Consider the following 12,832-nt stretch of genomic DNA (forward strand, 5'->3'; position numbering starts at 1 on the left):
ATCATCTTTTCAAAGATGTTCATTTCCGAGGGCTAATAACTAAAAGCTTACTTGGGAGAATGATAGTGTATACAATGTTTACAATAACAGTTTTTGTAGAACTGCCTCAGGATTTGATTGTAGTGGACATACTTGACATGAGTAGCACTTCTTTAGTTCTCTGGGAATGTTTCTTCTTTTGCTGTTTATCTGAGTACTGATTTGAATTTATTTGAGATGATTTCCCTCTTCCCTCAAATCTGTCTCACGAGACATTTGTTTAAGAAGAGACAGCCAGCAGGTAGACTGAATGAAGCTTAATAGCGTGGCTTTGGTATCGTAGAAAACAGAAATCTTCAATAATAACTGCACAAATTGAACCAGTTTCACTTTCAACACTCCATGTTTTATGTATGATGCAGTCTGTAGAGAAGGTGTGCAGAGTTAAAAGGATTTTTGCCAGGGCTGGGTTTAGCCTCATCTAACTGATTTCTCCAGCATCCTTCTCTAGTTAATTGCAAAGAGTCAGCTCTCCAGAGGCTCAATCAGAGCAGACTAATGTATTCTACAGAGTAAAAGGAAAATTAGCCTTGTGGAGATAAAATTGGCTTTCTTGAATACTTCTCTAGGTGCTTTGAATCTTCAGATGTTACACTCACCATCAGATATGCTAAAAGGGAGAAGCAAACACAGAGTGCAAGATGGCAAAATAAGATACAGTATTTGTAAAAGCACAGACATCTGCTTGCCAGGTTAATCAATGTTTTTCCTAAGCTGCATACCTGGCTTGCATTTGAGTACCCAGCAGCAGTATTTTTGTTTGATTTGCAAGGAAGCAGAAGGTTGGTCTTCTAGCTGGTTTGGAGGGACAAGTTGCACACAAAGGCACACTTAGAGAACACTAGAGCTTCTAGAACACTATAGCATAAAAATTACTTGTGCAACTTTCATGTGCCTACTTTTAGTGTGGCACAGTGACCCTGCAAAATAGACCCTAGCTTCATTTTTTGAGGAAATTTGAAGGAGTGTTGTAGATAAGGCAATGTGTTTTCACTGACAATTGAAGAAGATTCTGACAAATCCATTTAAATCTTGACAAGACTCAGTCATTGTGTCTCTTTCTTGGAAAATGGCTTATCAGATTCACCAACGTTTTTCCCAAGAAGAAATAAAAATTAAATGTAATGTGGTACCCTTCAAAAAACCCCCTCATTAAAAAAAACATTAGGATTTAACAAGATTACAAGTAACACCTTTATGAACTATTAGGGCTTCATTAATCATTAGTTGGTTCTTCTAGCTCTGCTTAGTGGTATCAGTAAGGTGTTGGCTAATAAACATGATTTCATTTTTTGTCTACTGCCCAAGCTGTTAGGAGCACTGAACACACTCTCAGAATGTACCATTTCTTTTCTAAGCTCCTCTCCAGCTGGCTTTCTTCTGCTGCTGCTCTTTGTTTCATTCATGATACTCACTTTGAAAAGCACGTAGGTTTCTCTCACTGATAGAAATTGTAGGATGTTGTCCAAAGAGTGTGGGTTTTAGAAAAAGGTTATTGCCCTTGTGAATGTGCTGGCTTTTCTTGCTTTCTTGTACAGCTGCAGTATTTGATACATATACATTCTGTCAGCAAACATTGGTGAAACTGACAGCCAAGAAAGTGCTTCCTTTTCTCCATAAAGGATGAAGAAGTGACATGGAGATGTAAGGATGCATTGCTTCTGTCTGGCCTTTCCTTGGCAGAGAGTTTAAACTTGTCCATGAACTGTATGGTGTCATAATGATGTCACATGATGGATTTCTTTGGCTTTGCTTTTTACCACTCACTGCAATAAAAAAAGGCAAAAAAAAAGAAAAAAAGGCAAGAAAAGATAGTTCTTGGGACAACAGACACTAACTTTCACCAGAAGGCTATTCCTTTTTACACAGCAACTCCCTAAACCTATTCCAAGAAAAACAAGTTTCTGATTGGAGCTGGGCTGCTTCTATTTCCTGATGAAAAATTTGACTGTTGCTACTTCACTGGGGCTTTGTTTCTAATGCCAGAATGAGCTAGTATCCCACTGTATTAATGATGGTGTAGCTGAGTATTAGAATAAAGCCTCAGACTGAGAGTGATTCAATGACCTTAGCTTTAGAGCTTCTCTCTCCATAAGGTCTGCAGGCTGCATACTCCATTCCTATGTTCTGTGTAACCACCCAGAAGCAGCTTGTGATCTTAAATGCTTTAAAGAGAATGTTTGCATCATGACATTACTGTGTACATGGCTAACATGCAGCATAATGGAACAGGGATTTTAATATTTACAGCATGTTACGTAAACGTTGCCCTTCTGAGTATTTTCTAAATCCTCTTAGGTCTTAAGTGACAGCTTTGATTTTTTTTAATAAAATCAGTCTTTTCATTTATCCAGCTAAGTTTGGTAAACAAAAGATGTTTAATACTTCCTTTCATATAGACAGATTCTTGTATTTAAGGGTTTATCTTTGTGCACTTAAGCTTATTAGATTCCAGGGTAACTATTTAAAAAATGCTGACTTTGCAAGAGCAGTACATGGTGCAGAGGTGGGCTTTGGAATTTTCTGTGCTTTGCCAGTGTGTTCTGTGAATAGATAATCTCCAAGGGATTGCAGTAAGCAGAGCAGCGTGGGTTATGGTATGCAAATGTCACATGGACCATGAATTCTATTTTGATCTACTAATAGTCAGTAGTGAAGATTTTGGGTTGGGCTTTATGTGTGAATATATTTGTATATATACTCCTTTTAAAAATTGAGTAAAATGAGAAATTGTGCTGTGGCAAAATAAAAAGAAGGAAAATCATGACAAAATTCTGGATATCTATGGGAGTTTTCTCTTTAAGGCTGCACGACCATGACTTTGTACTGTGTTTTGATTCTGCTCTGACATTTATTTTTAATTAAGTGGTAGATGCAGGCATTCACAACATCTGAAAATTCTTCTGAGGGATAACAGAAGTGTGATGCAAAGGAGATGACATGAGCAGAAAGTTGTTGGGGATCTTCTAGCATGATTTGGTCCTTTGATTTTCACTCTGTGTGGGATCTGGGGTGTCATGAGGGAGGACATTTTTCCTGGGGATGCAAGACAGGTAGGAAATGTGTTCAAAATGCTTGCAAGGCCAGTTTAAGCGTGAAGACAGTGTTTTTGTGGCAGTGTTATGGATGGAGAGCTTTGCTGGATGTACTGTGGCAGAGGATGGGTGGGGGGATATTTTGTGTGTGCAGTATGTTTGTGTTTGCAGTATTTGCATTACTTTTGCTTACAGGTGACTGTGGAGGAAGTGATGACTACGACTGCGTACCTGGATCTCTTCTTGCGCAGCGTTTCAGAGCCAGCCCTCCTCAAGATTTTCCTCCGCTTCATCTTGCTACACCGACATGAGAATGTTCATATCCTGGATACACTTACCAGCAGAATCAACACACCATTCCGGGTAAGACAAGCAGAAAGAAAGTTCAGGAACTCATCATGGATGTAGGTTCAATGTTCAAGGGGGAGATTTCATATATTACAGTTGGGTACTTGTTTAGCTAGGAATTTTCTGCCCTCCACCCAATGGTATGATTTCTGCACCCTCTCAATTTTGTGTGCGTGTTTCGACATTTAGCAACCACTGTACAAAGCTAATAAACCTGTGAGGTGGTTTCACATCTGTAGGAAATGGGATAGAGGTAAAGAGAGCTTCTGGAAGTCTGAATCCTGTTGGAAGATAAAAGGTAAATTTGGAAGCATTTTTATTCTGACCAGTGCTGGATTAGTGCTATCATAGATAACTCTCCCTGGGACTTATAAATATACTTGTAAGGAGCATTTCTGATCTTGGGAGTTTTGCCAAGCAACAAGCTTTTTCAAATAGTCTGTCTGGGGAAACAATGGGAGCTCTCTAAGGTCTGTCTGGGGAAACAATGGGAGCTCTCTAAGGAAGTCTCCAAATGGATCCCAGTTGTTAACTGTGATCTCACTGATGTAATTCTCAGGAATCTACAGTCTGTATTTCTGTAGCATGTTTACTGAACTATAATGTTGCCTGCTTTATTTGATTAAAAGAACACACTTTCTTGCTCAAGTGATGAGGTTGCTGCTTCCTTCTCTTTGCCTTCATTCCCTTGTGCAGTAGGGTTTATCTCAGCTTTGTGCTGAGCCCCTTCTCAGCCTAGGCACAGAGCAGCACAGTGGCTGGAGGGCTGCCTGCCAGAGAGAGTAGTTACCTTTGCCAACAGTTGGATCTTCTGGATGAGAAAATGACTACTTGTTGCACTGGACTACTTGAGTGAGCCTGGGTTGACTGGCAACCTTGGCTGACTCTTGGGTGATGCAGAGCTTCATGGATGAAGCTGAGAATACTGTTTTAGTGCAAATGAATGCTTAGAATGTGCAGTAATGTTTTAGAGAAGCCAGAACACCAGCATGTGCATTAAATTTGTGTATTAGGGACAGTAGCTTCATCTGAAAATTGTTTTGAAATGTAAGTGCATGCAAATATTGATATATATGCTGCTGTTAGTGCATCTCTGAGATGGATTAACTCTGAAAACTGAAACAGTTCTGTCAACAAAAATGCAAATTCTGTTGTCTCTGCTGATCATTAATTACTATTCCATAGGCAAGCAAGATGGGAATTGTAAAGAATTCTGCAGCCCTGAGCAGCTCAGGATCTCAGCCAAAGTGGTGCTATGATGCTAAAGGAGTTTTCTGCAGTATAGCTCAGCCAAGTGCAATCATAGCACAAAAGCTGTGTACATTACTATTGATGAAAATACTAATTAATAATTCACAGAGTTAAATTTATTTAGAGACAGGTGCCTGAAAGGACTTGTAGAAATACTATCCTCTTTTTTTCTTGAGCATATTTTAAATTTTATCTTTTTACACAGTACAAAAATATACTTGGATTTAGTTATTCAGAAGATTCCAGATTTGCAAAGACTAATGATTACTATTTCCCTGTAAACTTAAATTTCTTAAATACAGGATAATTTGAGGCAGCAGCAGGTGTTTTTGAAGTTTCATGCCATGAAGAAAAGTTATACTTGACTCCTTGTAAATTTCATAGGAGAAAAACAGGAAATCTGCTTTCCTCTTATGTCCCTCCCCCAGTTAAAACAGACATTTATGCAAGAATCTGACTTCTTCCAAAGGCTTGTTGTGAAGCTCTTCAACCATTCAGCTTCTTAATGCGAAGAACACTAATAATTCTTTATACCTAAAGCAACAGAAACTGAAGTGATTTATAACTTTTTTTTCAGAAAAGACCTTAAATTGGTTCAAATTCTGTGTCACAGGTAAAAACTAAAACTCTGTATTGGAAGTTACATGGTTCAGTTCATGCTAAGTCAACTTAAATTAATAAATTTGAATAATGTTTAAGACTGATTTTTTAAATAGCTTATTTGAAGGAAAGTTCTGTTTAGGATTGTATTTTGTTAAAATGTAACATAATATATGTATAGCCCTTGACAACTTGAAAAAAAATCTCATGGGGTGCTCACTAAATGAAGTGTCATTCTAAGAGTGTTTTATAAATCATGATGTTCTGGCAGAGCCATTTTGTAATGTAGTATGCAGGGAAGATTGGAAAGATAAAATTTCCAGATCAAAAGCTGACAATGTTTATCATTTTCCAGCTCTGTGTGGTCTCCTTGGCATTGTTCAGAACGCTCATTGGCTTGCATTGTGAAGATGTGATGTTACAGCTAGTTTTAAGGTAAAGCCCAAACTCTTTTTCTTATTTTTAATGCTAACTCTGGGACATATGGTCTCTCTCTGTGGATGCAGAGCTGGGTGAGAGTTCTCCAAGAGAGCAGAAATCAAAGTAACTACAGGGATAAGAATATTTATGGTTCCAACAAAAGTCTACCAGACCTGACGAAGTTTGATTTACGTCCTGAGATCTCCAGAGCAAGAGATTTTTCTTGTGATTTATTTCTATACAAGTGAGAGAAACTAAGAATATATTTATCACCTCCAAAGTCCTTATTCCCTGCTTTTAAATGCATAATTCTTCCCTCCTGCATGTTTTCTCTACTGTATTATGCACTGTGATACAGACCTGTATACTGTTTGCAGCTCCTACCCTTCGTGTTGTTTTCCACCTCTTTGATTCCTTGCTCAATGAGAATTCTTCATGTTCCTGCACTGTTGTAGGTAGATTAAGTGATGTACTAAATGAAGCGATAATTTTTGGTTTTAATTTGTGATTTTATACATTGCTTCAAAATACTCATAATTTGGGTATGTTTATTAGATGAGGACTGGTCATTTATTTGGAAATATTGGTGTAACTGATTTGGGCTTTTAGCATTGCAGATCACATGAATATTCCAGGTACTGTCTCTCCCTCCACACACAGGCATAAAGGTGAAATTCCCTATAGATCTGGCAGTGGTGCCTGGAAATACTGGTAGATCTCTGTGAGCACAAGTACATCACCACTCTAGCATTAGAGTGCTGTGGTTGATCCTTTTGTTTATTTAGGGAATCCTTTAGAATTTATTTGCATTTTAAATGGCAGATCATTGGTGCAGTTAACACTGAGGCTCTTATGTAAGTGCCGTTAAAAAGTAAAACCAAAGTTCTCTAAAGAAGTTCAACATGAGACTGTACTTTCTCTGTTCCTTAGCTTCCTCTAGTTTCTTCCCTCGTCTGCCTAAGAGCTCAGCCTTGATCTATTGCAGTAAAATGCTTGGATGACCCTTCCCTCCTTTTTTTTTTTCTGGCTACTTGCCTGGCAAACTGACTCTCTCTGGATTTCCCAGGAAAACAAATAAATTGAGAATTCTGAGACAGAATGCATTCATAGCCAGACCAAACAATTCTGCCGGCCTTTGACATCTGCCTGTCCCACACTTCCTCCATACTTTCTTAAAACAGGTTTGCTCTGACCTCCAAAGGATTCCCTGTTCTGATGCAACTGTCTCCTTATTATTGCTGTTTTTTGAGAAGGCAGGAAGATGGGAAGGGAATTCTGTGTGTTGCTGCTTTCTCTAACATGAAAGGATAAGTGATGCTGGGCACTGCTGTTTCAGGTATCTGATCCCCTGCAACCACATGATGCTGAGCCAGCGGCGGGCTGTGAAAGAGAGAGACTGTTACTCTGTATCTGCTGCAAAACTGCTGGCCCTGACACCTCTCTGCTGCTCCACTGGAATCACTTTGACACTTGAAAGCCAAGGAAAAGACTGTATTCTCTGGACAAAACCAGCACAAACTAAAGGTAATTGGTGCTCAGGGGAAGTTGAAATAATTAGTGTTTGATTTGGTAGCACCTTATGGGAGGAATTGTGAAGGAATAGAAGGGGAAGGAAATGTGGGCAACAATAAACTGTGGTGAGCAAGCCTGGAGTAGAAAGTTTGTTTAATTCCTTCCATATGTCCAGGTCTATTGAAACCTTGTTTTAACAGCTATCCAGCTTGAATATGCATTCATGACAATAGTGTACTGATACATGGCAGCAACTCAGGCTGCTTCAGTGTCCTTGCTGCATTAAGGTTTAAATGCAGGCTGCTCTCATAGAAATCTTGAGTTACAGCTCTGTCTTTGTGATAGGAAAAAGTGGTGTGTTTATGAGCACATCTCACTTGTTGTGCTTTGGTCTTCCTGCCTTACTGGATTGTTAGGGTTAAAGACTCTTCCTGCAATGTCTTAGTGGATGCCTTGCTGGAGAAAATTTGATGCACTACTCTTGATACGAGTCGTCTTCTTTACTTCCAGATCCTGATAGACGCTCTTCTGAATCTGTTTGCATCGTGGAATATGGAAGAGCTGTGGACATCAGCTACTTGCAGTACCTGGGGGAAGCTCAAGAAGCCATCATCCAGTGCATGAAAGATTGTAAGGTTTGGTCTGCCTTGTATGATGGAGTAAATCCTGATCCAGACACCTTTATCCAGACGCTTGCAGAGGAGAACAGTGCGGATGTGGAGTACCCCATGTTTCGGCTCCAGCAAAGGACTCCTAGCACGTGCAGCTCTGCTCAAGCAACCCCATTTAGTGAGAAGATGCAGCTGGAGCTAGAATGGGATGATAGCTATGACACAGGGATTTCTCCTGGTTCTAACGTGAGCTCACCACGACCGTATGATGATCTGGGAAGCACAGAAATGCAGCCACCTGCAGAGCCACCAAAACACATTCAGGAAATGAAAAAAAATGCCATTATGCTCATCAAAGGCTCTTACATAGAGGAGTCAGACTTTCAGGATGATGTTATGGTTTACAGGTTATGTGCCCAGAAGGATACTCAAGATGATGACAGCTCCAAGGAGAAAGCTTTAAATGTAGCCAGAGAACACAAGGTGCAGAGCCAGACCGTAGTCAATGGGTCTCTTGCAAAGACCCAGCTGGAAATGGACTTGGATGAGCACAGTAAGAGAAATTCAAGCTCAACTAAAGGTGTAATGAGAGAACAAATAAACCAGAAAATGACTGAGATTGATCCACAGCCAGACTTAGAGTTAAAGATTTCTTCTCAGGAGGCAGATTGTAACTTAAGTGTAAAACTGCTGAGCACAGATGGTGAGGATTTCATTGCACAGTATGACAGAATTATTAAGGAACTGGTTCCAAACAGTGCAAGCATGGAGGAGCAGAAGTTGGATGCTCCTGATCCTGTCTCTCCAGCAGAAGAAGAGGAGGACTTTGAGAATTTCTCAGCAGATACCCCTTCTGCAGAGAGCATATCATCTCCCTTTGGACCAAAGGATGATGTCTCTCCCAAGCACTCTCCAAGGAGCCAGAGTGCTCCATTTACAGGTGGAATGTCCTGTTAATTACATACATAACAAATATAAGAAGGCATGGTGATTAAAGGGGGCCAAATGAGATCACACTGTGTGGTACACAATACAAGCATAGAGGAAGGAAGAGTCTTGGCACTATACAGGGTATAGCCTACATAGCTGAAACCACTCCCGGGAGAGTGAGAGATCCAGAGTGAAAATACAGCAGAGTCATCAGTGTGGTGAAAGAAAATGGTAGTGTTTCAGAGTTTTTCCCTTGGTAATTGTTTAGAACATTGAGCAGGGGTTATGTTGTTTGTATGTGAGAGTTCTGTCACACTAGAGGAAACTTTTTCAGTTGAAAGGTGTTCAGAGTAGCTATTTTAATATACAGAGCCCAGGTAAATAATTTCTTTTTTCTGGCACCTTTCACCTCTGATGGGATGGATGCAATATTATAGTGCCATTTTTCCTCTCTCTGCTATTCCACATTGTAGCAGAAGGTGTCAGCACTGGTGCCATGTCTGTACGTGCCTGTCTCCCTGCTCTGCCCTGACATCCTGTTCTCCAGTGTCAGGTCTGCCCTCGCTGTTGGCATGCTTTTCTCTCTAGTGCCAGGCAGCAATTTAAGATTGCTCTCTGCTGACTGTCCAAGCTATTCAGGAATGGCATTACTACTGGAGGTCAGAGTGGGCTTTTTGATCTGTATTTGTGCAGCTCCTTGCACTACAGGCTCCTGGTCTTTAATTAGGTCTCCTAGATACCGGAGTAATGCAAATAATAAAAAATAATAATGTACTAGGTTTCCTCACCCAACAAAAACCTCTATAAGATGGCTTCTCGTTCATTTGGAAAGGGAAAATGTGTGTTCATTGAAAAGCAGCCCTTTCTGGTCAGCTGTGGCCAGAATGCTTGGCACTGTTTCTTAATTGAAAAATCCAGTCTGTTTTTCAACTAATTTGCTGGTTTTGCTGTGGTGGTACATTAATTGTATCCACATCTTTATTTTGTGTTATCTGCTGTCAAATGTAGCTCAAAAAATGTTCTCTCTGTCTCTCATTCTTCATCTAGTCCCTCTCCATTTGTTCATTTTCAAAAACCCACCCCTCACCCAAACCCATGAAAACCTCAGAACTGAGGAAAATGAAGATAAAAAGCTAAACACAATAAGCCTAGATGTTTGCTACCTATCTACAGTGTGTTTTGCTCTTAGACTCCTTACCTGGCTTTAATGGAGATCTTAGTGATTGCATGTAAGGAGGTACTTGCAACAACACCTTGGAAATGTTAAAATTGCAGGGCCTTTCAAAGATAGCAGCTTGGTCTAATAGAAGGTATTCCTCCCCAGGGCAGGGAGCTTGGAACTAGATGGTCTTTGAGGTCCCTTCCAACCCAAATTCTATGATTCTGTATCTAATATGCTTGTAGATGTGTTTGATAAAGTTTTTAGGTTGCTTTACTGTTTTGGGATGGCATTAAGGGATGAGGCCTCTCTCTGACAGAAGTTTCCCACAGCCAGTAAGTGTCAGCAATGCAAAGATGCTCCCTTCAGGCCTGTGGATCTGTGAAGAAAATGCTCTCTCGGTGTCTTATATCCATGGTAAAAGCATGTCATCTCTATTTTCACTTGTGATGTTCAGGAACAGGAATTTGTATTTTGTTTCCTCCTTCTCCATATCTCAGTGCTTGACTTCATGGCCATGAAAGGAGTAATTTTTTGACTTCTCATCTAGTTACCCTGTTTCTTACAAGGCTTCTAAACTCTGCTTGCATCCTCTGAGTCTCATTTCAATAAATTCTTAGGAGTGAAAGTCATGCTATCACTTTTAAAAAAAATTTTTATGTATTTGGTAATGTCCCTTGCAGGTTCAGCTTTACCTAGTCAGCTTTGAAGTGTTACCTAGAGAAGAGAAACAGTGACACATCTCAGCTCCTTCTGCCATCCCTTTTCATACAGTAGAGCTCCCTTCAGGAGCTCTGTGAAAGTGTCGCCATGGACAGGATAGGTTATGTTGGGACAGAAGAAACTGTATCTCAGCAAAAGTGTGTGGGGCTGGCTGCTCCACTGGATGCTCGGGCTCTGATGGCTGGGGTGTTGGTTGAAAGGCAGCAGCCACTTGAGGCCTTGCCAGCACTGGCCCTCCCACCTTTCCTGTGCCAGCATTAGCCTTGAGAGATGAGTCTGGAAGGAGTGCTGCCTTTGTGCTCACAGTTGCTGTAAAGCATGACAGATTCCAGCCTTTAGTGGAGCTCTGTTAAGTGAAATGGCAGCAGGGGCACTCCTCATTTGATCCTTCCTGTTGCTCTGGGCCAGAGGTGCTTTAGCCTCTGCTGTAGTTTCCAGCAGGGACATTGAACTGGGCTGTGCCTGTGCCCAGCCAGCTCCAATGGCAGCCATGTGCAAACTGAGGGGAGCTGGAATGGTGTTGGATTATGGCCACCTGCTTGACCCTAGAAATGCCCATGGCATGTATCTTTTGCCAGGTTTGAGGGTGGGATATTCAAAGATAACAGTGCTAATCATTCCTTCTGCATGGTTTTCCTAGCTCTTATGCAACTGGAATAGTGTGGTGGGACTGTGGGTGTGATAAGGGACATTACTTGTGAGTAGGTCCCTTGCCCTTGTACTGGCTGCCTCAAGCATCTGCCCAGCTGTGTGGTCTAACAGGATAGTATTTGAATGAAGTCATTCTCAGCCTTGCAAAGGTTTCATAAGCTTGAGCACTAAAGGTTTATGTACTTCATGGTAAATGCTTCTGTAGTTCAGTGGCTGTCCTTCAGCATGAATGCACAAACTAAAGCTATTATTTGTTGGTGACATTTATATGATAACGCCTATGTCTACCAGCAATTATGCTTATAAATCTATTTTAATGTCTTCCCTGCTTTGTGTGAGTGTTTGGTATACTGAAGATGCCTTTTCTTGTGATGGGAAATATCACCGCTTGATTTTTATGTTTAGAATAGCATTTTCATATTTTCTTTAGAACACCAGTTTTTAGATAGAACAAGAAAGCTAGCAATAATTCATTTTGCCCAGCTTAGAAATAAGGCATAGGAAGAGTAAAAAGAGCAGATTCTATTTGCATTAAAACTAGTAGTACCCTTCCAATTTATTAAAGGGGAATAGAGTGGTAGACTGTAATGTCCTAGGCTAAATCCTTATTGGCACATACAAGTGGAATAGTCATGCATGTTAAATAAACCATTAATGTAAACTGATTGTCTAGGTAGCCATTGTGCTGCTAACCACAAAAGCTTTCAACACCTCTGTAAAGTCTGCTTTCTCTGTTCAGCTACAGTTTGGGTTTTCTCCCTGCTGTCTTTAATTACTGTGTGGGAGGGCTAATTTGGTTGGTTATGATGGTCAAAATTCCCTTTAAATGCCTTTTTCCTGGATCTTAGGGTTTTTCTTCTGTGAAAACAAAAGCATTGATTCCTTCTTATTTTCTTGCAGGACCATTCATCAGCGTAGTGTTGTCGAAGCTGGAGAACATGCTGGAGAATTCCTTGCACGTAAATTTGCTGCTTATTGGGATTATTACTCAGCTGGCAAGTTATCCACAGCCGCTTCTCCGCTCCTTTCTGCTCAACACCAACATGGTGTTTCAGCCTAGCGTGCGCTCGCTCTATCAGGTATTTACACAGGTGATAGCCATGCCTACTGGAGCAGTGTCTTTAGTGGCTCCTTAAACCTTACATTAGCTCCTTTCACTTTCACATGTAGCTTTCCTACCTGTCTGAGAGCTTCTTATTTCATTTCCATGTTTTAATTGCATTTGTGCAAAGAACTGGAAACTCCGTATGACCATAGCTTTTGTCAGAACTCTAGTTTAATGCAGGTAGAGAAAGCCTGAATATTCAGTCTGTGGCTGCACTGGGAGCAAAGGAGAAAGAAGTAATTGCTACTGTTGTTTTGGCAGGTGCTGGCATCTGTGAAAAATAAGATTGAACATTTTGCTTCCATTGAAAAAGACTTCCCAGGTCTTCTCCTGGAGGCCCAACAGTACCTGCTTTTTCGTGTGGACATGTCTGATGCTGAGGAAGAATTGCTCACCAAAGGTAAATGATAAGCACGCTCAGAGGAGGGCTGGTGGAATGACTTACCAA

General features: G+C 40.6%; 1 protein-coding gene across 1 annotated transcript in view; it reads left to right on the forward strand.

The window, feature by feature from the left end:
- The window catches only part of FHIP1A (FHF complex subunit HOOK interacting protein 1A), a 34,255-nt gene that overhangs the window by 16,237 nt on the left and 5,186 nt on the right, over positions 1-12,832 (forward strand). The window contains exons 5-10 of the mRNA XM_066549021.1: positions 3,270-3,437; positions 5,629-5,708; positions 7,030-7,217; positions 7,716-8,756; positions 12,180-12,358; positions 12,646-12,784. Of these exons, the coding sequence (XP_066405118.1) occupies positions 3,270-3,437; positions 5,629-5,708; positions 7,030-7,217; positions 7,716-8,756; positions 12,180-12,358; positions 12,646-12,784 (1,795 nt within the window). The remainder of the gene's footprint in view (positions 1-3,269; positions 3,438-5,628; positions 5,709-7,029; positions 7,218-7,715; positions 8,757-12,179; positions 12,359-12,645; positions 12,785-12,832) is intronic.

The sequence above is a fragment of the Molothrus aeneus genome, chromosome 4, assembly GCF_037042795.1.
Source record: "Molothrus aeneus isolate 106 chromosome 4, BPBGC_Maene_1.0, whole genome shotgun sequence".
Classification (NCBI taxonomy): Eukaryota; Metazoa; Chordata; class Aves; order Passeriformes; family Icteridae; genus Molothrus; species Molothrus aeneus.